The 26,739-nt window shown below is 37.1% G+C and overlaps 2 protein-coding genes and 1 non-coding gene across 3 annotated transcripts in view; 2 read left to right on the forward strand and 1 right to left on the reverse strand.

Annotated features, from left to right (window-relative positions):
* Vbp1 (VHL binding protein 1) overlaps positions 1-11,331 on the forward strand; it is a 29,458-nt gene extending 18,127 nt beyond the window's left edge. The window contains exons 5-6 of the mRNA XM_047535915.1: positions 7,972-8,110; positions 10,406-11,331. Of these exons, the coding sequence (XP_047391871.1) occupies positions 7,972-8,110; positions 10,406-10,476 (210 nt within the window). The 3' untranslated portion in view covers positions 10,477-11,331. The remainder of the gene's footprint in view (positions 1-7,971; positions 8,111-10,405) is intronic.
* LOC124972713 (U6 spliceosomal RNA) lies at positions 6,731-6,837 on the reverse strand. Its single transcript, XR_007106506.1, has one exon. It is a non-coding gene; the product is annotated as a U6 spliceosomal RNA (small nuclear RNA).
* Positions 11,332-16,043: 4,712 nt separating the features above from the next.
* LOC124971709 (coilin-like) lies at positions 16,044-24,980 on the forward strand. Its single transcript, XM_047535357.1, is given in 4 exon segments — positions 16,044-16,131; positions 23,267-23,400; positions 23,402-23,636; positions 23,639-24,980. Coding segments are annotated over 4 exon segments (1,749 nt in total). The 3' UTR covers positions 24,931-24,980.
* Positions 24,981-26,739: the final 1,759 nt, after the last annotated feature.

Here is a 26,739-nt window from a genome sequence, read left to right on the forward strand (position 1 = left end):
TTTACCCTTGTTCTCTCTGAAAATATGTATGCAATGCATATCACTATCATCATGTCAGTATTCTCCTGGTTATTTTGGTTGTTGATACTCATTCTTTAGCAGATTCTTTCAGATTTGGGGGCACAATATTCCTTAAGTTCTCAAATGTTACAATTATTCTTTAACTTTGTACTTAAACATCAGTCTCAGCTCGCATTTTATATTCTTGAATACTGTATATGTTGCTCAATTTTCTTTTGTCATAAAATGTTTCTCAAAAAGTTTGATGACAAACCAATTTCTTCCCTTTATAAATGACTTGTTCTTTCTGCCTGGGTGCTCAAAAGGACTTCTGGGTCAATTTCCCCAAGTATATAGTATGCCCCTTCATTGTGTATGTGTGCATGCGTGTGTACACTGCTGTGTATGTGCATGCAGGCATGTGCCTGTGTGTGTGTGTGATATTTTAAGAATATTTTGCTCAACTGTTTAGAATTTTTTTTTCTAGTCCCCAGCTTTGTTTTTCTTTGGGGATTCCTATTAATGTTCATTATTTGCCTGCATTCAGCTCTTGTCACTTTCTCTTTAATCCATTTCTCCATTCATTTCTTTTTATGTTTGTATGAAATTTCCTCATATTCTGTGAATCTTAAGGTATTATATATTAAAATTATTTGCCTCTGTGTTTCTTCCAGTTTAGTCATGTTTTCTGAAGTGAATGTTTGATTTCTCTTTCATTCCTGAATTGTCACCTTATATATGAATTTTCTAATTCTGGTTTTATGTTTGACTTTCATATCTTGTATTCATTTTCTTAATGTTATTTATCTTTTTTGGTGTACCTTATATTTTTCACTTATTTTTTGGGCATGTCTTTCTGTTTTGCTTATATTATAAAGATGTTACTCTGTTGCTTATTCTCTTTATTTTCAGAACTTCACATTTGATTTGACTTTGCTTCATTTCTATGGACTGTTTTTAGAATGGAGAAGACTCTAGAGCTCCCTTTTGTTTTTTTATGTAAAGTGGTAAAAATAAACAGTTGCTGAGACCTTTGGCTTGAAGATACAGGGCTATTTTTTCCCCCAGCTCTGCAAATTGAACCTAGGGACACTTTACCACTGACCTACCCCCTCAGCCCTTTCTTCTTTTTTAAATTTGTTCTGGTTAGTTATACATGAGAGCAGAATGCATTCCAACTCATTGTACACAAATGGAGCACAACTTTTCATTTCTCTGGTTGTACATGATGCAGACTCACACCATTCATGCAATCATACATGTACATAGAGTGATAAGCTCCATCTCATTCCACCGCCATCTTTCCCACCCCCATGCCCACTTTCCCTTCCCCTCACTCCCCTCTGCCTAGTCTAAAGTTCCTCCATTCTTTCCTTGCCTCCCTTCCCCCTTTATGGATCAGCATCCACAATATCACAGAAAACATTTGGCCTTTGGTTTTTGAGGGACTTATTTTGCTTAGCATGATATTCTCCACCTCCACCCCAACCTTTTCTATTTTTTATTTTGAGACAGGGTCTCTCTAAGTTGCCCAGGCTGACCTGAAAATTGGGATCCTCTTCTGAATAGCTGGGATTATAGGAGTGTGCCACCATGCTTGGCTGTTTATTATTTCTTATTAAGGTTATTCCCAGATGTTTTAATAATTTTTGTAGTTAGGATGAGTTGAATCATTTTCTCTATATATTTTCCTCACTGTGAGGCCCTGTGGGTAAGGAAGATGTAAGGCTAGTTGTGAGAGAGTTCATGGTACCTAGATAACCCCCATACCAACCTGCTCTGGGAGCATGCAAGCCACTTTGATATTTATGGGGTACAATGTGAAAATTTAATATGTATATATAATATGTGTTGATTGAATCATGGTAATTAATGTTTCCATCTCCTTATCGTTATTTTGTTTTTTAATCTTTTTTTTGGAGATATTTATTTTTAATTTTTGTCTTACTTTTGTTATTTGTGTTTGGATCTTTAGAGCTCCTCTCTCTTACTTTTTTAAAAATATATAACAGTCTGTTGTAAACTATAGTCACTCTACTGTGCTTTAGAACACTAGAACTGTCTTTTGGTGCTCACTATCCAACTTTTCCCAACCCCTGCTTCCCAACCTCTAGTAAGCACTATTCTACATTCAGATCTACTTTTTAAAGTATCTACATATAAGATATAACATGTGGTATTGTCTTTCTGTGTTTGACTTATACTGCTGTCTTCTACTTAGCTTACTGATCTGCATAGCTGCCTCTTTGATATTTTGGAGTTTTCATGTCTCCTGAATGCCTTGTTGTTTCCCTCTGCTTACTCCTGTACAAATGCTCCTACAGTGCAGGTCTTGTAGCCAACCATGGCTTGTCCTCCTGTGCTTATTGTAGAGATATCTGGTCAGTTTTTTGTAGATGTTGTTTAGCTTTCTAGGTTTGTTGTCCCAGTTTTTTTTCTTTTCAACACCTTTATTAAAATATCATTCATGTACCATAAAATTTACTGTTTTACAGTGTACAGTTCAGTGGTTTTTAGTATATTCAGAGTTCTGCAACCATCACCTCTGTCTAGGTCTAGAACATTTTTATTTGTACCCCAAATACTCCATACCCATTAACATTCACTCCACATTCTTTCTCCTATTTCTTTGAGCCACTGATTTACTTTGTTTCTATGGATTTACCTATGCTGGACATTTTATATGAATGGGTCATACAATATATGGTCTTTTGTGGTCTGACTTCTTTCACTGAGCATCATATTTTTAAGGTAGTAGCATGTGTCAGAGTTTCATCCTTTATTGCCAAAGACTATTCCATTGTATATACATTTTATTTATCCATTTTCAGCTGATAGATATTAGGTTTGTTTCTGTCTTTTTGGCTATTGTGAATAATGTTGCTATGAAAGTTTGTGTACAAGTTTTTGTACAGATGTGTTTTCAGTAATCTTGGGTATTTATCTGTCCTGATTTTTAATGTTAGTTTTTGTGGAGTTTTTAAAAAGTGACAGTAGATTCAACAACAGCCACTGCTGCCACCATCTTCCCCCTGATTTTGTTTTGTTTTATTTTAATTTAGAGTCCTAATCAATCTGAAAATTATTTTAATAAACATTGTGAAGAAGAATTGTTAACTTTGATGTTCCCTCAAGTGTATGGCTACTAGTCCCAGCACCATTTGTTGAATTGTCCCTTCTCTCTCTACAGATTGATTTTCCTTATCTGCCTGGATGCCTTTCTGGGTTCTCTTCTGTTCCTTTGTTCTGTTTTTCTATTCCTGATCAATATCACAGTGACCAAAGGAGCTACTTTTGCAAAAGGATAAGAGGGTTTTCCAGGTAATGTAATAGTAAGTTCAGAGACCCTCAAAGCAGGACCTAGCTTGAAGGGAGAGGCAGAAAGAAGGCCAGATTTGTGTGACTTTGGTACCGCAGTGGAGGGTAAGACTGCTAGATTATGAGGCAAAAGCTAGTGATATTAGCTGTGGGGTTTCAGGGAAAATGCAGTAGGAGGTTTTTGAAAGATTTTAGGTGGAAGTGGCAGGAGCTGATTTCCTTTTGCTGATTTTTAAAAATCACTTTCTTTTGGTACTAGGGATTGAACTCAGAGGTACTTTACCACTGAGCTACATCCTTAGCCCTTTTTATTTTGTTTTTAAAAAGTTTGAGATAGGGTCTCCAGAGTTGCTGAGGTTCACCTCAAACTTGTCATCCTTCTGGCTCAGACTCCTGAATCAGTGGGATTTCAGGCATATGCCACTGTGCCTGGCTCCATTCACTTTTGAAATTGTTGTATAATAGTATATATGTGGTTAGATAAACTGTTTTCAAATTAGCTTTTTCTTTCTTTTTTGGAGACAGAAATTTGTTAGATATTTGTTTTTGGTGCAGCTTTCCAAGTTAATATATTTATATGTATTTTAAAAAGGTACAGAAAGATTGCAATAACTGAACATACCACAGACTGGGTAAATTATAAGAATAGGGATTTATTTGGCTCATGGATCTGGAGTCTGCAAAGTACAAGAACATGATATTGGCATCTGGTGAGAGCCATATGCTGCATCATAACATGGTGGAGGACATCACATAATGAGACAAAACAAGTGTGCTAGCTTGGGTTTCTCTGCTTCTTCTTACAAAGCCATTAATACCATCATGGGGGCCCCCACTCTCAGAACCTCATTTAAACCTAATTACCCCCCCAAGGTCCCACCTCCAAATAACCATTAACACATGAATTTGGGGACATGTATTGAAGTTTCCACTACATGAATTCTTGGAGACAGAAATTCTAACCATAGCAAGGGCATACTTCTCCACACTAGCTCAGTGTACCCTCCTCTTAAGCAATCAACAGTTCATTTCTTCCAGAGAAATTTTACATATACATATATATCTTTCCCTCCTTTGATACACAAATGTTGACATATAGTGTGTACTCTTGTGCCTTTTGCTTTTTTCACTTTATAATATGTATTGGAGATATTTGTATATCAATATGAAGACAGCATCTCGTTATTGTTATTTTCCATGCCTTTATAGTCATATTCTGTGGATATGCCCTCCACTGAACTACATCCCCAGATTTCTTATTTCTTTACTGTTAACTCTGCTCATATCCTTTGCATAGCTTTCTGTTGGACTAGGGGCTACTGGTCTTTGGCTTAAAGATTCATATATGTTAGGGAAAATTAGTTACAAACATTTTTCCTGTTCATTGTTCATTGTCCTTTGACTTAGCTTATGGTTTCTGTGTTCTGTGTTCTAGAAAAACTATCTTTATTCCAGTGTTACAAAATATTTAGGTATGGTACTTTAATGGTGTTATTATTTCCATGTAAGTATCTGATCCATATAGAATTCATCCTTATGTGAGGTGTGATGTAGTCTCCAGCTATAATTCTTTTTTTAAAATATTTTTTAGGGGGCTGGGGAGATAGCTCAGTCAGTAGAGTGCTTGCCCTGTAAGCACAAGGCCCTGGGTTCGATCCCCAGCACCCCCCAAAAAATTTTTTTTTTAGTTATCGATGGACATTTATTTATATGTGGTGCTGAGAATTGAACCCAGTGCCTCACATATGCCAGGCAAGCGCTCTACAACTGAGCCACAGCCAGCCCCATCCAGCTATAATTCTTATTGGAGAACTCCCTGTTGTCCCAGTCGTATTTATAAAATCATCTTGCCCCTGTGTGCTGATGAAATGTGGACTGAGGGAAGGAGGATCCATAGGATGACCCCTATGAGCCACTGGGTGGATAGCTGGTAGTTGGGAAGAACAGGGGAAGAGCCAGATTTACAGGATAAGTTGGAGTTGTGTTTGGGGCATGTCAAGTGAGAGACTGGGAAGGGTATATTTTAGGAGAGAATCAGCTAAGGAGAAATATTTGTCATAGGGTACATGCTGAATGAATGATGAATGTATTTTTGTCATGAATGCAATGTCTTTAAATGTCTTCTATTTTTCACTTGTATAAGAGCATGGAGAGCCTGCAGAATGGTAGAAAATCTTTGCCAGATACTCTTCCATTGGGATTAATAACTAGAAAAATAATAAAGAACATAAAAAAAACTTAACACCAAAAATCCTAATAACCATCCCCCGCGCCTCATAGGGGGAAAAGAATCCTAATAACCTACTCAATAAATGGGTAAATGACCTAAACGGACATTTCTCAAAAGAAGAAATAAAAATGGCCAACTGATATATGGAAAAGTATTCAACATCTTAGCAGTCAGGAAAATGCAAAGAAAAACTACACTGAGATTTCATCTCACCCCAGTTAGAATGTTGGTCATCAAGAATACAAACAACCATTACTGGTGAGGATATATGGGGGAAAAGACACACTTATTCATTATTGGGGGAACTGCAAGTTAGCAGTATGGAGTTTCTTCAAAAGAGTAGGAATGGAACTACCATATGATCCAGCTGTCCTACTCCTTGGTATTTTTCCAAAAGAACTAAAACGAGCATATTGTAATGATAGTCACATTAGTGTTTATAGCAGCACAATTCACAATAACTAAATTATGGAACCAGACCATGTGCCTGTCAGTAGATGAATGGATAAAGAAAATGTGGTGTATATGTATGCAATGGAGTTTTACTTAGCCATAAAGAAGAATGAAATAATGTCATTTGCTGATAAATGGATGGTACTGGGAAACATCATGCTAAGTGAAATAAGCCAGACTCAGAAGGTCAAGTGTCTTTCTCATATGCAGAAGCTAGAGAGAAAAGTAATAAAAAAAAGGGGATCTTATGCAAATGGAAGGGAAGTCAGTAGAGAAGAAGCAGGGGACCAAGGGGGAGTGAGGAGGGATGGAAAAGGGGAAGAACTGGGTTATGAAGTTTACCAAATTTTACTGTGTGCCTGCATTATGTTATGTGCATGCATGAATATATCACAGTGCATTCCAGTTACATATAACTATAATGCACCAATTGAAAAACAAATAAATGAAAGGGAAACCAATAATGTAGAGAAAGGAGATCAGGGGAGGGAGAAGAGGGAAAGGAAATACTGGAGATCAAAATGGAGCAAACTGTTACTTATGCATTCATGGATATGTTAAAATGAATACTACTATTATAGATGATTACAGTGAAGTAATAAATGTAAAAAATCCCATAGTGTTGAAATTTTCTGGAAAATAAATCATATGAAACAATAGTTATTGACCCTCAGGAATTAAATTGGGAGCCTGTGTTGGAAAGACATTCTCTCTCTCTATATATATATTTTTTATACGGACCACTTCACAAATTTGTGTGTCATCTTTGCACAGGTATCATGCTACTCTTCTCTGTGTCATTCTAATTTCAGTATATGTGCTGCTGAAGCAAGCACTGGAAAGACATTTTTTTGGTGTGTGGTGCTGGGATTGAACCCAGGGCTTCACATGTGCTAGGCAAGCACTTTACCACCAAGCTACCTAGGGTACTTTACCACTGAGTCACATCCCCAGCCCCCGCCTTGTTTTTTTTGTTTTTTTTTTTTTAGTTTGAGACATGGTCTCACCAAGTTGCTGAGGATCTTGCTAAATTGCTGAGGCTGACCTTGAACTTGCAATCCTCCTGTCTCAGCCTCCTGAGTGGCTGGGATTACAGGTGTGCACCACCACACCAGCCCAACATGTACTTTTGATTGAATACTTTGTCCTATATGAATTCTACATAGTTTTCTACTTATTAGAGTGGGTTATTCAGTGTTTATCTGGCTCCTACTTTGTGCCCAGCACTTTCATGTCTCATTTAATCTGTTTCCCCAGATATTGGCAGTAACACGAGATCTTCAGAGTTCCATACACATCACTTCATCTTTGCCCCTAGCATCTATAGTAGGTAGTAGGAAGTGGTCAGTAAGTTAGCTGTTTTCTACCTGATCAAATTTAGATAATAAAAAAGTCTTGAAAAAATTTAAATTAATGTATCTGAAACTTAAAAATAACTATTTAATTGATTCAAATGTAGTACTGTTGTACTGTTCAGTGTCATGATGGAGGTAGTAGAAAGGTAGGATGTTGTATCTAAGTATATTGGTTCTATCCTGATTTTTTTCATTTATCATTTTTGTCTGATTCTCTCATTCACTAGCTGTGGGATCATATAGAACCTGACTTCTCTGAGCCTCCATTCTCTTAACTATAAAGTAGATAACTTTTTTACCTCACCAGGATTTTCCTTCACCAATTAAATTATATCATGTATGTATGTATGTGCTTATGTGGTATGTGTATATGGGTGTGTGCGCGCACATGCATATGTATACAATCTAACCCGGAGGTCAACCAACTTTGTGTACAAGACCAATATTTGTTTCGTCAACCATATGTTTTTTTCCCCCCAACTACTCAGCTCTGCCACTGTGGCAGGGAAGCTTAAAGCAACAGGCTGGATTTGGCTTGAGGGCTGTACATAACCTTCTCTAATCTAAAAAGTGTTGTGTAACTGTTTAGTAACTGTCATGACTTTTTCTCTTTAGGCTAATGTAATGCTTGAATATGATATTGATGAAGCTCAGGCATTGTTGGAAAAGAATTTATCGACTGCCACAAAGAATCTTGATTCTCTTGAGGAAGACCTTGACTTTCTTCGAGATCAATTTACTACTACAGAAGTCAGTATCCTTTCTTAAAAACACAAAGAGGGAGGAAAAAAATTTCACATTCTTATATTGTCTTAATGTGAAGGATGTCCTTAAGGCTATTGTGAGGTTGCAGATTTTATAAGAAATGACATATTTGAAACTTAGACATGAGTAACTTTATAAATAGATCAATGAATTTGAAATGTGAAGATTTAGAAAAAACAAATTCACCTTGGTGAATGAGTATTTTTCTTTCAAATACTTTCCCAACCCTTTTATAGCTAGTTAGATAGTTTAATTCTGTAAGCATTTATTAATTGAGTCTTTTGTGTTCCTGCAACTGTGCTAAGCCATATGTCATATAGAAGTCAGTGTGTGTGTGTGTGTGTGTGTGTGTGTGTGTATGTGTATGTGTATGTGTATGTGTATGTGTGGCAGGGGGAGAGACAGAGTCTTTCTGTATTAAAACTGCACATGCAAAAGAGCTAAATGATAACTTCATATCACAGTGATAAGTTCACATGTAGCACCAAGGCTATTTAAAGTTGAGGAAAGGGATGTGAGCTGGAGTTAGGTTAGGGAAGGCTTTGTTGAGAAGATAAAGCTTAGGCTGTTTTCATAGGCATTATGGAATTGATATCAGCAGAGAAGTAAGGTGGGGTGTTCTGGTCAAGCTCTTTGCCTTTCTTCTCTTATCTGTCTTTTCCTCCTACTCCTGTTGTGGTTAAAGACAAAAACCTGGGGGAGGGTCATCCTTGACACTTCTCTCTTCCTCACTATCAAGAGTGAATTAATGACCATATTCTTGTTAAATTTCACTCATAAATCTCACTGCCCAATGCCATTAGTTACTCACATTCTGGCTCTCTAAAACATGCACTTAGTAGTTTTCTGTCCATGCTGTCTCCAGCATGAATGTACTGTCATGAATGTATCTTATTTTTAGTTCTCTGGTTATGATATTTCAGTTGCTTATTGTATGTAAAGTATGCATATAGGCATACTTTGTACTCTGAAGTGTCCCCAGCCAGTCTAACCTCATGCCACTGACTTTTCTGCCATGGTTCTTCTCCAGGGCACAGTAGGAGCCAAATAATTCCAGTTGGTCTTCTTTCCCCTAAAATGTACAATGCCTTTTGCATTTCCATACATTGTTCCTCCTAACTGGAATGATTTCCCCTTATTGGCCTGCGGGTATTCCTTTATCTTTCATATCTCAGTTCAAGCATCAGAACATCCCTGAATATTTTCTAATCCCCTCAGTGTTTTGTTGTTCCTTTGTGCTTACTAGGCACATTGTGAACTTAGCACTTTGTTTTCCTTGGGCAGCCATGAGCTCTTCAAGTGTAGGAGCTGCCCTTTTCTCTCTTTTCTCCAGTGTATAGCATGAGTATGTGACAGGTGCTACTAGTGCATGCGTGAGGGAAGGCAGGTCTATTTGAGGACTAGTTGTAGGGATCATCATTTAACTGGTAGTATGGAGACTTCATCCAGCTGTGAGATGACAGGGACCTAGGAGGACTGGTACTTCTGGAAAGGAAAAGATATTAAATGTGAGAGAAAAACAGGATCCAGTGACTTACAGGAACCAAAAGAAAGGAAATCATGTCAGATGGACTGCAAGCTTTGTTATTGCTTGAGCTGGAGAAGGTAGCATGGTGTAAAGACATGGGAGCAAGTTAGGACATCTAGTCTGGTATACTGACCATTCTGCTGGATAGCTCCATGAGGGAAATCAAGGTTTTGTATAGTCTTGTTGGAAGCACAGTAGATTATTTATAAACTGAATGAATGCCCTGTTAAACCAAAGAGAGGATAAGAGATGCAGTTATTGATAATTGTACTGATTTCTTATATGGCAGGATATGTGCTGAGTGATCTTTGAAATTTCATGGATGAGGGACTATCTTTAAAGCTGTTGAGCCAGGCACAGTAGTGCACAGATCTAGTCCCAGCTACTTGGGAAGCTGAGGTAGGAGGATCATATGAACCCAGGAATTTTAGGACAGCCTAGAAAATGTAGTGAGACCCTTTTTAAAAACAAAACAAAACAAAAACCAAAAAAGTGTTGAGAGTTTCTGACACATATTTGTTAAATATACTACCATAGTTAATAATTGTTGATTGGAGGTCTTAACTTGCTTTTGGTAGAATTTAATTCCATTGCTTTCTTAGCAATTGATATTATAGCAGGATAGCTGGCAACCCTAGTTATCAGTTTTTGTGAATGTGTGATTTCTGTCTTTGATTCATTGTGTGAGTGAAGGCTTAGTCATTGCATATGTTATTTTTAGAATTGCTTTTGCATTTTCTTTGACAATTTTTGCAGATATGGCCAGGGTTTATAATTGGGATGTAAAGAGAAGAAACAAAGATGAGTCTACCAAGAACAAAGCATAATGCTGAAAATTAAAAATGTGGTTCAGTTTTGCAAACATGTTATTTTAAAAACTCCAGCATTTATCCTTAAAGAGTAACATAACTGAATGTTTTTTTTAACAGCAACTTATCAAAACTTTAAAAATAAACACCATTTTATTTATTTATAAAAATAAAATTAGTTACAAATATTTTATGAAATTAACAGTATTTTCTTTTCACATTTCCCAGCAAAATTGATACCGCTTTCATAATTTCTTTTTGTCTGTCATAAGACAACTCTTAACTGAAATTGGCCGAAAACTGTGAGGTATGCTATGGAGGCTGAATGTTGGGCACTAGCACAGTTTACTTTTTCTTTATTGACTGATCTTACCTGCACTTGATGTGGTCAAACCACTTTAGAGGTAGAAAAGACAGTTTCAGTATATGTAAACATATTTTCTTTAGTACTTGTAGGACTTTTATGGTCCTTTGTTGCCATTGTCTTCTATAAATGGGGGTTTATGAGTTATTGCTTAAACAATAACTATCAAGATATTCTGGACTTTTCAGAAAATGGTAATTTGCCTTCCTGCATAGTTGAGACCATTCTTAAAACCCCAAAGAAGTGCACAGTGTCTTTGCAATGCTAATATGAGGGAGATCTTGGCTGATGCAAAATAATATTACCTATTTCAAAACTCTGAAATAAGGTGATTTTGTATTTCATAACAGTTCTCCAAAGCATCTTGAACAGGAATATCTGCGATAATTTAAAAGAGTTGTGAACTTTTTTATTTATGATAATAAAACAGCATATGAATAGTAAAAAAAAAAAAAAATCCCCACGGAAAGCCATTGGTACAGTGGAAAGTACTGGATGATACTGATTCTGGCAAAAACACAAATATATTATTCCATCTCCATGTAGTAAAAAGTATACTTGTACAATGTTTTGTACTTGTATTTCATATTATTAAAACAGTGATGTTGAAACTGTGTCATGATACTTTTTTTCATGGTTACCCCTTTATCTTAATCTGTTTGGGCTGCTGTAACAGAATACCATAGACTGGGTGGCTTTATAAACAGCAAACTTCAATTTTACACATTTCTAAGGACTGGGAAGTCCATGATCAAGGTGCTTATAGATTATGTGTCTCATGAGGTCTAGTTTCTGCTTCATAGATGGTACTTTTTATTGTGTCCTCACATGGTGGAAGGGGCCAGGAATTTTTTTTAAATAAAGGCACTGAATACCATTCATGAGTTCTCATAATCTACTCACTACTTAAAGGTCCCACATCATAAATCTATTACTTTGGGAGTTAGGATTTCAACATATGAATTTTTGGACAACACAAACATTCATACTATAGCATATTTCTGAAGTTAACATGGATATTTTCACATATTTGTAAAGTTTATGTACTTTTATATAACTAGCACGTTCTTATATTTGTAGAAACAACATAAAATCCCTTCGGAAGGAATACAGATAAGCAAACAATTAAGAGGTTAAGCTGAAAGATACCAAAGTTCTTTGATTCAGATTTTCTTTCATTACTTTAAATTCTTATAATTTAGAATTTGAGGTTTGTAAACATACTGAGTTATGACAAGTGCTATTTTCCCAAAATTTTATTATGGTAAATATATTGGTACAAATTGTCCCTGTTAATATTAGAACAGGAATGATTTTCTTTGAATCTGTTAAAAGTCCATGAAGAACTAAATATTTATTTTTAGGTAATAGAAGGAATACAAAGAAATAAAGATCTTTAGAGATATGAATTACAGAGCATAAATTAGTCATTCAACAAATACGAGTAAACACCCAATATGTGTAAAGAATGGTATTAGGCTCTGCTAGTTAAATAAAGGAAATTTATTTAAATCCTGCCTCTGCTAGGTCATTTGTATTATAGTGGTTTACATTTCCAAAATAACATAACCTGAATTGACATGAAATCCTCAAGCTTAATATTGGTATGGTATAGAGTAGATTGGGCAAAAGATTGACTACAAAGCTTGATACTGTCTAATGTGCTGGAAACACAAGTAAAATTTAACTATTTTCCATTGTAAAACAGATGCTCATTTGGGAAAATTTAGATAACAAAAAGAAAGATGTTGAAGTTTCATTTAACAGTCTTCCTTAACACTTCTATGTCTTCCATTTCTTTTTCTATGTTTAGATTTTTATAAATAATTGAATTGATTCGTCTTCATAATTTTATTCATAGTTTCTTCACCTAACATTAAATGGACTTATCATACTTATGATGCCATTGTACTAACATCATTTTAGTAGTTCGTATTTGTATTCTCATGACTGAGCCATAATAAATTGCCATTCTCCTATAGTTAGACATTTGGTTTGTATCTAAAAGTTTTGTATTTATTATAAGCAAATAATTTAGCAGTTTGTGTTTTTATATAAGGCTTTTTCTTATATTTAGGATTTTTCCCCAAGACTAAACTACCAGAAATAAAATTAATGGAGTCAGAGATTTTAGCATTTTGTTATCGAGTTAGCTGAGAGTAGTTTTGACATAGAAGCTGACGAGTATTCAGCTATGTTGATAGGTGATTGAAGCATTGTTAAGACCAACAGGCAGAAGCTTAAGAAATTCTTTTTATTAAGAAAATATTTTTATTCTAAAAACTCAGCATCATGGTGTTCTTTTGCAGATTCGACAGTTTAAAACAGACACCAGTGAAACTAATGTTTTCTTTCCTCCATCTGATGTTTGTTATATAACACTTAAAAAACTTCATGTTTTTCCTTCATTTGATTTGTGCTTCCTACATTCCCTGTTTCCCATACCTCTCTTCTTCCATATAAAGACACGTAGTGACTACATACACAACTGGAACAAAACCCAGATCCTTTAGAAACAGCTAATAGCTAAGTGTGTTAAGTTTAGTCCCTTAATGGATAAATCTTATCTTTTCTCTGTATATTTGCCATTCTTATCCCCAAACCTTGGTGATACCTTTAAGGGTCCTTACCATATTTCAAAAGTCTGTCTTCCTTTGTTCTAATCCCATACCCATTTGGTAATCACTATGCTAGGTGTTAATAAGAATTGGGATTATCTCTGAAGACACTGTCGATGCATGTGCAACACCCATCACAGCTGGTTGGGTACAACTATACAAACTCCCAGGACCTGAAAGGACCACATCTGGCACCAGTTTATTCTGTGAAGGACAGGGCACATGCCAAGAGGCACTGTGGCTTTAGAGGGACTACTCCCTCTTTAACAGGATCAAGTAGTACACTGCACTGAAGGAACCCAAGCTGTGGAGTCTAGTAGATATTTATGTTCATTTGTAGCTCTTCCCACTTGAATGCAGGGCATTTTACCAGAAGGAGGCTTTTCTAGTCACACAGCTGATTTCCAGGGAACTGAGCTAGAAAGCTAAGCCAAGGTCAGTTCTGTCCTTTGCAGGAGAATGGGGATTGGAACATCCCATGCAACCTGTTATGTTTTGCATATAATCATGGCCCTGTTTTTGACATTGACCTGCTTGCGTTTTTGGTTCCTTTTATAAGGTCCCTTAGCTAATAACTGCCTCTGCAGAAAAGGTACTAATAATTTACATATTTTAAAGGACCAGATGGAAGCATTTCTGTCCAGGTTAGGTAAAAGTAAGGCGTCAGCTAGCATGTTCAAGGATTTAGCCTACATAGTTGCTTAATGTGTTGGAAGACTTTTTTCTCCTTAAACCAAAACTAAGTGATGCTATAAATTTAGTGAAATATAAATTTAGTGAAAGTCCTTGCAGAGTATAATCTTGGGTTTGAGGCCCCAACTACTCTACAAAATTTTTCATTTTAAACTTTTTGTTTTGAAATCACATCAGTGCAAGCAGTATCATAGAATACATAGGCCTGCTAATTAACCATATTTCTGTATGTTAATCTTTTCTGTACCTGGGGAGAGCTGCTTACAGGACCAGTTGTGAGACACTGCCATTTCCAGATTAGAAATATTAAAGGATGGAAAATTGGTTCATGTGGTATGTGCACAGAGCTGCTTTTGTTTGAGCTATTAGCAGAAGATTGCTTGGGGTTTCATCTGTTATGAAAACTCATGTGAAGTGTGCTCTGAAATTCAGTTAAAGAACATACTTTTATTTTTGTCCCTCTGACTTTTGTCTGATGTCAGATATGGTTGTAGACACTAAGCCAAAAGGATGGATCTCGTGTTCACAGCATGTACGAGCAGTTTGTTTATGAAAGATCATGCCTTGAACCCAGGCAAGCACTCTGCCGTCGAGCTGCTTCCCCAGTCCCCTAAGATCATGCCTCTTGACTATGGTTTTAAAACAATTTTGTTTTAGTTGCTTGTGTGATAATTGTTTGCCTTGTGGGGTGCCATAGTTTGAGTGTGTCCTCCAAAGGTTCACGTGTGGGAAGCTTGGTCATCAGTGTGGCATTGTTGACAGGTAGTGGATCCTTTAATAGCTGTAGTCTAGTACAAGATGATTAGATCATTAGAGGTACTGCCCTCAGACAAGATTAATGTAGTCCTTGTGGAATCCCAAATGGTTTCTGTGAGAGTGAGTTATAAAAAGAGTGAGGGGCTGGGGAGATAGCTCAGTTGGTAGAGTGCTTGCCTTGCAAGCACAAGGCCCTGGGTTCAATCCCCAGCACCGCAAAAAAAAAAAAAAAAAAAAAAAAAGTGAGCCTGGTCCCTGAATCTCTCTCTCTCTCTCTCTCTTTTTTTTTTTGTCTTGCTGTGTGATTTCTCCCTCTTGGATGCATTTCTGCTATGATCTCACAGTCATGCACTTTGTTTTAAATATTTTTTTCTTCAGTTGTGAATGGACATTTATTTATTTATATGTGGTACTGAGAATTGAACCCAGTGCCTCACACATGTTAGGCAAGCATTCTACCACTGAACCACAACCCTAGACCCCACACTGTTTTGATACAGCCAAGGGGTCTCTGACCAGAACTGAGCAGATGCTGGTACCATGCTCCAGAAGCTCCAGAAATATGAGCTAAATAAAACTAATAGCCAAGCCTTAAGTATTTGGTTATAGCAACAGAAAATAGGCTAAGACATGGGGACACTTTAGATGAAGGTAGGCAATGACCAAATTGGAAGTTTCTTCTAGATGTTTGAGTTCCCTGAGTAAACCTATCTTAGACTGAATCATTAATTTCCCCATATCCAAAGTGTGTATTCTAGAGAGTAAAAATATATAAAAAAGAGGAAGCCATCAGTGGATCTCTTGCTTTTCCTTCAACTGCTACTTCAGAAGCCCATATCTGTGCTAGACTAGGCAATAATTTCTTCTCAGTGAAGTGTTTCATTCAGGTGAAGAGTAAAATTAAAATTGTAATTGACAAGCATTGTGAATACTTACAGTGTACAGCAAGAATGTTTTGATATATGTGTATTGTAGAATGACTAAATCAAGCTAATTGACATAGGCATTGCATTACTGCTATGGTTTGAATAAGTTTTGGTCCCCCAAGGCCCTACTGTGATTGAAGTCCTGATCCACAGGGCGGTGGTATTGGAAAGTGCTGTAGAACCTTTGGAAAGTGGCGCTTAGTGGGAGGTTCCTGGGTAATTGGGGCCATGCCCTTAGAAGGTAGTTCTCAGGAGAGGGTCATTATAAAAGGAGTGCGTCTGACCCCATCCAGCTTCTCTTATCCTGGTTTGAGAAGTAATTTGTTTGGCTCTTGCCTTTGCTGCCTGCTATATGAGGTGATGCAACTGAAGGGTGGCCTTCAGCCTCCAAAACTCTGAGCTAAAATAAACATCTTTATAAAGTAACTTGTCTCAGGTATTTCATTATGGTAACATAAAGCTCACTTAATTTATTTGAGATGACAACACTTAAAATGTACTCTTGGCAGTTTTCAAGTACACAAAATACTGTTATTAACTCTAGTCACCCATGATGTACAGTGGATCTCTTGAACTTTTTCCTCCTAACTGAAAGTTTGTGTCCTTTGGCCGATATCACCCCAATGCTGCAGTGAACATAGGAGTGCAGGGATCTTTGACATACTGATTTTGTATCATTTGGCTAGTATACCCAGTAACAAGATTGTTAGATTATATGATACTTCTAGTATATTTTTGAGGAACTCCATACTGTTCTCCACAATGACTATACTAATTTATATTCCCCACCAGCAATGTACACAAGGTTTTCTCCACACCATCACCAACATTTATCTTTCATATTTTTTGTTTAGCTACTCTGACAAATGCGAGGAGATACCACATTGTGGCTTTGGTTTGTGTTTCCCTGATTAATGATGTTGAGCCTTTTATCATATACTTGTTGCCCATTTATATGTCTTTTGAGAAATGTCTATTTGGGTTCTTTGCCTTTTTTTTTTTTTTTTTGGTACCAAGGATTGAACTCAGGGGTGCTTAACCACTGGGCCCCATCCCCAGCTCTTTTTGTTTCATTTATTTGAGACAGGATCTTGCTAAGTTGCTGAGGCTGACTTTGAACTTGCAGTTCTCTTGCCTCAGCCTCCAGAGCTTCTAGGATTACAGGTGTGCACCACTGCCCCTTGTTTCTTTACCATTTTTAAAATGGATTTTCTTATTACTGAGTTGAGTTCCTTTGTATTTTGGTTATTAATCTATTATTGGATGTATATTTTGCAAATATATTCTCTTATCCCATAGATTATATTTTCATTCTGTTGATTGCTTCTTTTGCTATAAAGATTTTGACTTTGATGTAATTCCATTTTGTTATTTTTGTTTTTACTGTCTTATGCTTTTGGAGTCATATCCAAAAAAAAAATATTGTCCAAACCAGCATCATAGTGCTTTCCCTCTGTGCTTTCTTCTAGTAGTGTTTACAGTTTTTGGTCTTACATTTACATCTTTAATACATTTTGAATTGATTTTTGTATATGGTGAGATATGAGGTTCTATTTTGTTTCTTCTGAATATGGACATCTAGTTCTCCAGCACCATTTATTAAAGAGTTCCCTTTCCTCATTGTGTGTTCTTGGTAACTTTGTAATGAAAATGATTGAAAGTATTTAGATTTATTTCTGAACTCTATTCTATTCCATTGGTCTATGTATCTATTTTTATGCCAGTACCCTGCTATCTTGATTATTATGGTTTTCTAATTGATTTGAAATCGGGTAGTATGGTGTATCTGACTGTTCTTTATGCTTAAGATTGTTTTGGCTGTTGGGGATGTTTTGTGTTTCTATATGAATTTTGAAAAAATATTTTTAGTTGTAGATGGACAGAATCCTTTTATTTTATATATTTATTTTTATGTGATGTTGAGGATCCAACCCAGGGCCTTACACATGCCAGGTAAGTGCTCTACCACTTAGCCACAACTCCAGTCATTCTATATGAATTTTAATATTATTTTTTCTATTTTTTTGAAAAAAATCATTGGAATTTTAGTAGTGATCATCTTGAATCTGTGAATTGCTCTGGGTAGTATGAATTAACAGTATTAATTCTTCTAATCCATGAATATGGGATATTTTTCTATTGTGTTTCCTTCAATTTCTCTAATAGTTTTAGGTGTGCGCATCTTTTACCCTGTGGGTTAAATTAACTCCTAGTTATTTTTTGTAGATATTGTAAATGGGACCGTTTTCTTGGTTTCTTTTTAAGACAGTTCATTGTTAGCATATAGAAATGATAACTGATCTGCCATATTGTTTTTGTGACCTACAATTTTTGACCTTATCAGTTCTAACAGATTTTGGTGGAATCTTTAGGATTTTGATGTGCTAGATCACTTCTTTCCTTTTGTGGTATACTCTAGTCAGTTCCTTGCACGTGTTGTCAATGCCTGTGTCCCCATGCAGCTTTTTTGGACTGACTTGGATAACTCACTGTTTTGGTTTAGTCCAATTCCTGAGCAGCTTAATGTGGCTAAAAAGTCATGACTACAGACCTCAAATGGCCACTGATGCTGTGTAATCATCTACTTTGTCCCCTTTTCTTCAGTACTGTTTGGTACCCACTTTCTTGGCCTCAAATCCTGACACACTCTCTACCCATTATTGCCATCAGCTAATGTCACTGCATCTTTGTTGGTCAAAAGGATGGAAGCAACTGGAGGAATCTCCATATATTCTACCCCACATCTATCCCTACTACTTGTATTCATAAGCCTATGCTCAAGTTCATCTGAACACTAAGGTCCAATATTAATATAATAGAAACTGTGTTTGGTCCAAAAGTATTTTTTCAGCAAGGTGGGTCTGAATAGCAGAAGAATTACAACTGAAGCCCTCAGCTCAATTGCTTTGCTAGCAGTAGAAGCCCTTGTACCTATAAACATTTGTAGGGCAGTGTGTGGTGTATTTTTGACATTCCTTGGTGCAGACTCCAGAAAGTTAAGTTCTGGCCTAGGCAGTGTGCCTGTTACTTCCAGGTACCAATGACTTTTTCTCCTTGAATTTTTAAGTGTTTATTTTAGATATTTATTTCTTTATTTTGGCACTGGGGATTGAACTCAGAAGTGCTTAACCACTGAGCAACATTCCCAGCCCTTTTTTATATTTGATTTAGAGACAAGATCTTGCTGAGTTGCTTAGGGCCTCACTAAGTTGCTGAGGCTGGCTTTGAAGTCGTGATCCTTCTGCCTCAGCCTCCAAGCTGCTGGGATTACAGGCGTGCACCACCAAACCTTGGCTATTTTAGGTTTCAGTGAACAAACTAAATTTCCAAGTAGAAAATAAGCATGTGCCAATGACCATTTCTGTTGAGTGTTCTGGCTCTAAAGTTATATTGATTTTAAATGATATGTCCCAAACTTGTTTTCCTCTTAGACCTTGTTATTGTTGTATTTTAATTTGCTAGTGCTGCTTTTACAAAGTACCACAAACCAATTGGCTTAAACAAAACCAAGAAATTTATTATTTTATGGTTCTGGAGGCTTGAAGTCCAAGATCAAGTGTTGACATTGCAGGCCTCTCCCCACGCTTCTCGGTATGGTGTTCTCCCTGTGTGCATGTCTCCTTCTACATATTTCCCCTTTTTACAAAGACACTAGTCATATTGGATTCGAGGCCCCATTCTATTTCCATATGACTTCACCTTAACTAATTACATCTGTGATCATCCTGTTTCTAAATAACATCACATTTACAGGTACCAAGGGTTAGGAATTCAACATAACTTTGGAGGAACACAATTAAACCATAACAGTAGGTGTGGTTTCTTCAGAATGTTTATGTTTTAGGACCACATGCATTTCTTTTACTGTGCATAGCAGAGTACTCCATACTCTACTTCCCCTCCTGTTTCTATGGATAAACTGTCCCTAAAATTTTGTAGAGAAGAAACATTCTTCCTTGCCACTTGTTTCTCTTCTGCATCTTCAATCTTTCTCCACTGCATCTTTATCTTTAAAATTTTTCTCTTCTGACATCTTCAGAAGCTGTCATCTTTATCTTCTTCCCTTCAGAGAAACTTCCTTGGAATTGTTAACTGAACTTGGCATTCCTTTTTTCCCATTTTTCTTGTGCTATACTCCACAGAAACTGCTCCAGTCACAGTCTCCAGACCTGCACATTGTGAGGTTCAGTCTTCATCTTGTTGTATCTATCAGCAGGATCTGACACTATCGATTGATTGCTCTCTTCCTTTAACACTACCTCCTTGATTCCTAGGATACTTGCCTGGTTTACCTCCCACCTCCCTGCCTGCTCCTCAGTTTCATATGTGAGTTCATTTGTCTCTTTAACCTCTAAATTCTGGTGTTCCCTAAGAGGTACACTTTGGACCTCTTTCTCATGTATTTGAGGAGCTCATCCATTCTTGTGTCAATATTATCTCTGTATTGAAAATGCCCAGCTTTTTATCTCTAGTATGGACCTCTAGGTTTCAGAATTTTAGATTCATATTTGACTGCCTACTTGACATCTTCATCTGGAAAACTTAATAATATCTCAAATTCAATTTGTTAAAAATGTAACTTCTGATATTTCCTCTTTCCTGTCCTCACCTTAAAACCCACCCATGCTCTTACGTGTCATATTTAGTTCATCAGCAAGTCCTAACAATAACTTTATAGTCATATCCACAACTTGACTATATCTTGCCACCTCCTCAGCTACCATTCCGGTCCAAGTCACCAACATCTCATTGCATCACTGCAACAGCCTCCTAATTTGACTCTCTACTTCAACTCTTGCCCCCATTCAGTCCATTTTCTACAAGAAACCAGAGGTGTTCTTGCCCAGTAGAATTCTAATCAGATGTCACATGCACTCAAAGCTTTTCAGTACCTTCCATCGTAGAGCAAAACCAGAGTCCTTACTAAAGGACTATAAAGATCTATAGATCTATAAAGCCTTATACCTAATCTGGGCCTCTCATTCCCTCTTGACATGCATCTGTATGAGCCAGTCCGCTGCCATCTCTTCATTTACCCTTCTAGTATGGGACTTTTCTACTTGTTATTCTCTTTCATGAAAGTGCTTCCCCAGGAACATGCAGGTATCTACAGGATGTGCTCCTCAACTGTTATGTCTCCACACAAATATAATTTCACATATAAGATTCATATGTAAATTTGCCATTATTATTTTCTTCCCCATGTAAATGCCTGCCAGTATATTTTCCTTGCTTTATTTCTCCTTTAGTACTTAGCTCTAGGGTATTTTTATACGATGGTTTACCAGGGACAGCCCATTCTGTTTTCAGGAGTATCCCATCCCAATTGATAAGCTATGTAGTTAGCCTACGTAACCAATACCTGACATGCTATATATTTCTTTGATCTTAATTGTTGTATCTCTCTCTGCACTACAATGTAAGTTCTGATGGTAGAAATTTATGTTCTATTCTTCACCTATCCCTAGTATCTACAACAGTGGCAAATAGGGACCATTCAAATATTGTGTGCATGAATGAAACACTGTCTGAAAACTGGCTCTATTATGATAAAATATGCTTAAATATCTAAAAGGAAGTCTGAGTTTGGCCTCTTTATAGAAGCATATATGAGGACAGTTGTCCTCATAATTGCTGTTATTGTGAAAAAAACCACACCACATTTATGAAATTGATGGAAGCTAGAATATACACAAAGTGTGCAAGTGCAAGTTTAGTACAGGCATGCTAAAAATTTATTGAGGAGGCAATAAACCTGAAACCTGAAAATAAATTTCATATCAAGAAGGCACTAGCTGGGCACAGTGGTGCATGCCTGTAATCCCAGCGGCTCAGGAGGCTGAGGCAGGAGGATGTTGAGTTCAAAGCCAGCCTTAGTAAAAGTGAGGCACTAGGCAACTCAGTGAGATCCTGTCTGTAAATAAAATACAAAATAGGGCTGGGAATGTGGTTCAGTGGTCAAGTGCCCCTGAGTTCAATCCCCAGTACTCCTCCAAAAAAGTTTTTAAATTTGAGGAGCTTGTTTTTTTGTATGAAAATCAAATTTACAATAGATACAATTATAATAAAATGTGATATCTGCTCTAATATAAAATTATCTGCCTTCCACCAATCTCCCCAATGCCGAGACCTCTCAATATTGCTTAAGTGAGGTGATAAAATTTCTATAAGTTGATATTTAAATCAGGTATTAAAAGGTATTGAATAGAAATTTGCTTAAAAGGTGAAAAAAGAAAAAAACATTTTACGGCTTAGGGAAATATTGCCTCAAACTGTGAAAGAAAATCACACTGTTAGCAAGAAATAAATATACCAGTGTCTTCTACAATCTATTTAATACTCATCATGTACAGTGATTGGATTGTTTACCTCATTGAGTTTGATAATTCTTTGTTATTCTAGATATAAGAATTTATTAGAGTTTGCAAATTTTTTTTCTAGGACAGTGGTTTGACTTGTCATTTTCTGAGCAGTCTTTTGAGAAACAAGTTTTCAATTTTGGTAAAATTTTTTTATTAGTTCAAAAAACTGTCTTAGTTTTTATCCTATCTAAATTTTTAATTGTTTTCTTCTAGAAATTTTAGTTTTAGCTCTCACATTTAGGTCTACATTCTATTTTTACTTAATTTTTGTGTATGGTGTAAGGCAAGTTTTGAGGTTCCTTTATTTGCCTATGCACTTGTTAAAAATATTATACTTTCTCCATCAAATCACCTTTACACCTTTGTCAAAAATAAACTGATGGACTGGGGAGATAGCTCAGCTGGTAGAGTGCTTGCCTCACAAGCACAAGGCCCTGAGTTCGATCCCCAGTACCCAAAACAAAACAAAACAAAAACTGATAAATAAAATTAATTGGCTAAAATTTGACTTGTAGGTAGGATGAAGGAAGCACAGCCCGGTCTCCCCCATTGAGTGTAGCTATAAATCCTACGCAGAATGTATGGAACAGCTATTTTTGAACAACAAAAAGAAATATCAGTAGGCCAGCAGGAAAGAACAACAGAATTCTAAGTTACAGCTTGAAATTTTTCTCTCTAATCTTGCCACATGGCCCTTGATGTGGTGCAGCACAGAAGGATAACTAAAGCCCCCAGATTTCTTCTTGGAACACCCAAAAGGGAAGCCCCAGGAAAATGGAAAGTACCAAGGGTAGGGAACATGTAGAGGGAAAACTTCTAGAAAGCCACCCTGTAGTGTTGATTATGAACTCCGAGACCTCCCTCTGAGTTGCATGTGCTTGGATGTGTTGTTCCTATATTCTGAGAACTGCGAAAGGATAGACCATGACTCAGTTCCCAAACTGGTCACTGGGTGGTGCATGAATACAGGAAAGCTTTCAAAGCTCAACTGACACTGGAACCACAGCCCAGAGAGCTGGTCAGAATGTGTCACTTGAATTTACCCAGGCTGATTGCCTGCTAAAGTGAAAATATCAATATTATTCATAGGATTTAAACAAGACCCGCTTCTGGTCGACCTGAACAGATGCCGAGTGGTCACAGATCTCATCAGTCTCATCGGCCAGCGATTCGGCTTCAGTTCTGGGGCCCTTCTAGGTCTCTACCTGGAGGGGGGGCTCTTGCCCCCCGGCCGAGAGCGCGCACCTGGTGAGGGACAACGACTGCCTCAGAGTTAAGTTAGAAGAGAGAGAAATTCCTGAGACTTCTCTAGCAGTCAGTAATGGTGATGATATTCATTTACCTAGAAAAGCAAAGAAGCGGGCTTTTAAGTTGGAGGAAGATGAAGAAACAGAACTAAGTTACAGATATTCAAAGAAGCAGTGGAAGAGGCAGGACAACAATAGCATTAATGAGAGAGTCTTGATCTGGAACCAAAAGCTATCACCGATCAGACTGGGAAGAAAAAAGGCAAGAGAAAAAATAAAACAGGTGGCACAGTGGATGAGGAGGAGGAAGAGACCAGAAGGGAATCTCCAAAGAAAAAGGAGAAATGTGAACATAAAAAACAGACCAAGAATTCCAAGTGTCCCAAAGCACAGATGTCAAAAGAGGGGAGCACCCAGAAATCTAGTTCTCAGAAAGGTTCTGCTAAAAACAGCCTTGTGAAAGCCAGAAGGAAAGGCGGGGGAGGCCCATGTTCAAAAGACAGCCCCAATTCCTCCTCGGAGTCGGAGTCTGGTTCTGGTCATGATTCGAACAGTGATGGTATCAGCAATGTCACATTGGAGGTTAGAAATTCTGCAGAGAAACTATCAACTGAGTTATCAAAAGAAGAACCCTCTACAAAAAATACAGCCGCAAACAAACTGGTTGCAAAAGCTGCCGTTACCACCAGCAAGGGCAAAATCACCAGAGCCACATCTTCTAGTTCCGACTCCACTTCAGATTCAGATGACCAGTGCATGGTGTCCAAGAGCACCGCGGAGTATGCTACAGGGTTCTTAAAGACAGTAGGCCTCTTTTCAGGAAGAGGCTGTCCAGGTCCGGGGCTGGCAGTACAGACTCCAAGTGCGATTGGGTGGAAATTTATGGACTCAAATACTAACAAACAGGCTCCTGGTCCTCCTCCCAGTGTGCCTCTCTCCACCAGTTTAGGAAGAGGATGGGGGAGAGGAGAGGACCTTCTTTCTTGGAAGGGAGTGAGAGGTCGGGGCATTCGAGGGAGAGGTCGAGGACGAGGGCATGCTGTTTCCTGTGTTTTAAATACTAACACTGAATATCAGAAGCAGCAGCAATTAAGTGAGATAGTAACAAATTCATCTACTATTATCCAGAATCCAGTAGAGATACACAAGAAGGACTATAGTCTATTACCACTGTTAGCAGCTGCCCCTCAAGTTGGAGAGAAGATTGCATTTAAGCTTTTGGAACTAACATCTGATTACTCTCCTGATGTCTCTGACTACAAGGAAGGAAAAATATTAAGTCACAATCCAGAGACCCAGCAAGTAGATATAGAAATTCTCTCATCCTTACCTGCCTTGAAAGAACCTGGGAAATTTGATTTGGTTTATCACAACGAAAATGGAACTGAGGTGGTTCAGTACGCTGTGACACAAGAGAGGAGGATCACTGTTTTTTGGAGAGAGTTGATTGATCCAAGACTGATTCTTGAAGCTCCAAGTACCACCTCAAGCACAGAACATGTCTGAGTATGACCTTTCCACCTCATAGTTTATAAATGTCTTTTTTGTGAAAGTGACTATAACCTGAACTTTTTTTATTATTATTATTTTAAAGAGCATTTGAAAGTCTGGATTTTTGTTATCTTCACATGACTGCACTGGGGAAAAAAAATCTACCTCATCATTTAAAATAATATGGGTGTTGGTTTGTAGATCCATTTTTTCCTTCAAGTTAATTTCAGTTCACAAAAGTTAAAACTTGACATTCCCTGCAGACATTGTTATATACCAATAGTCTAGTTTCTTCTCTTTTTCTATTTTTTTGACCATTAAGTAGCGATCGTCAGTAGGAGTTTATAATACCAAGTACAAGAACGTGCTGCATATCTTGTTTCAATAAATTTCACTAAGTAACATTTAAAAATATTAAAGCATGTTGCTTGACCTAATTTTTTTAACATTTGAGTTGTTCCATTAAATGTGGAGCATCTTATAAATTTCAAGTATACTTGAAATTGCCAAGAGTTAAGAGATAGTGGGGCTTTTTGCAGGCAATGGGTTAAAGAATCCTTTCACATTTTCCTAATTTAAAAGTGAAGGAGTCTCAGGACCATGTGTAAGAGCAGTGTGTTTGGAAGAGAACTGTGTTACCCGTCCATGGGTAGGGGATTTGCTATGGGCCTCAAGACCACAGAATGTGTTACCTACTACAAGATGCCAAGCACCTGGCTCAGTGCGTTGGAGTGAGGATCTTGAACAGAAACTTCCTTTTCTGTTTTTATTCAATACAAAGCAAAAATGGCTAACAAATGTATACTGTGAAAAAAAACTTTCTTCTAACAAAAGATCAGATCCCTCCTTCAGCTTTAGAAATTTTTAAATAAAATCATATTGAACATAAAAAAAATAAATAAATAAACAAGACCCATAATCTCATAACATGAATATATTATTATATAATCTTCAGATACAATAAAAAATTACTTAGTAACTGGGCATGGTGGTGCAAGCCTGAAATCCTAGTGACTAGGGAGACTGAGACAGGAGGATCACAAGTTGGAGCCCAGACTCAGTAAATTAATGACTTAGCAAGGCCCTGTCTTGAAAAACAAAACAACAACAAAATGAAATGGGGGTCAGGGATGTAGCTCAGCGTAGAGCAGCCCTGGATTCAATCCCAAGCTCTGAAAAAAAAATTTGCTTGGCATATGAAGAACCAGGGAAATATTCATGCATTCATACAGAAAGGACAAAGTGTAACTCTATGTAGATAACAAATTAGAATACAGAAAAAGTAAAATTGATAAAACCAAGAGCTAGTTAAAACGGACAAACCTATAACAATTCTGAATAATAAAAAACAAAACATAAATAGCATGATATATGAGAGGTTTCTATGCACTGATACAGAGATTTTAAAATAATATCAAATGCAACTATGTGCCAATACATTTGAAAATCTACAAGGAAAATATAAATGATCAAAATTTTCTCATGAGCATGTATGTGTTCATTTAGATAGGCTATATGATGCTCTGGTAGTCACTTCCCATCCTGGTGGCCATTTTTCCACTGCAGGTCAAGGGTGACTCTGCTCCATGTTGACTTTAATCCAGATTCCAAGTTAATAAAAAGTATTTAGCTGGGACATTGTCAGTCATATGTTCATGCCTACATCATGAGAGGGAAACATAATCCTACTCCAGGGAAGGGCAATGAACATACGTAAAGAACAGAACAGTTCATATCTTATGGATGAAAATTGAATTTGTAAATTTGATTCTCAGCAAATTTATGTGTATTCATACATGAACATGGGAAAGTAATGTCTAATTC

This window comes from Sciurus carolinensis, chromosome X (genome assembly GCF_902686445.1).
Source record: "Sciurus carolinensis chromosome X, mSciCar1.2, whole genome shotgun sequence".
NCBI classification, from domain to species: Eukaryota; Metazoa; Chordata; class Mammalia; order Rodentia; family Sciuridae; genus Sciurus; species Sciurus carolinensis.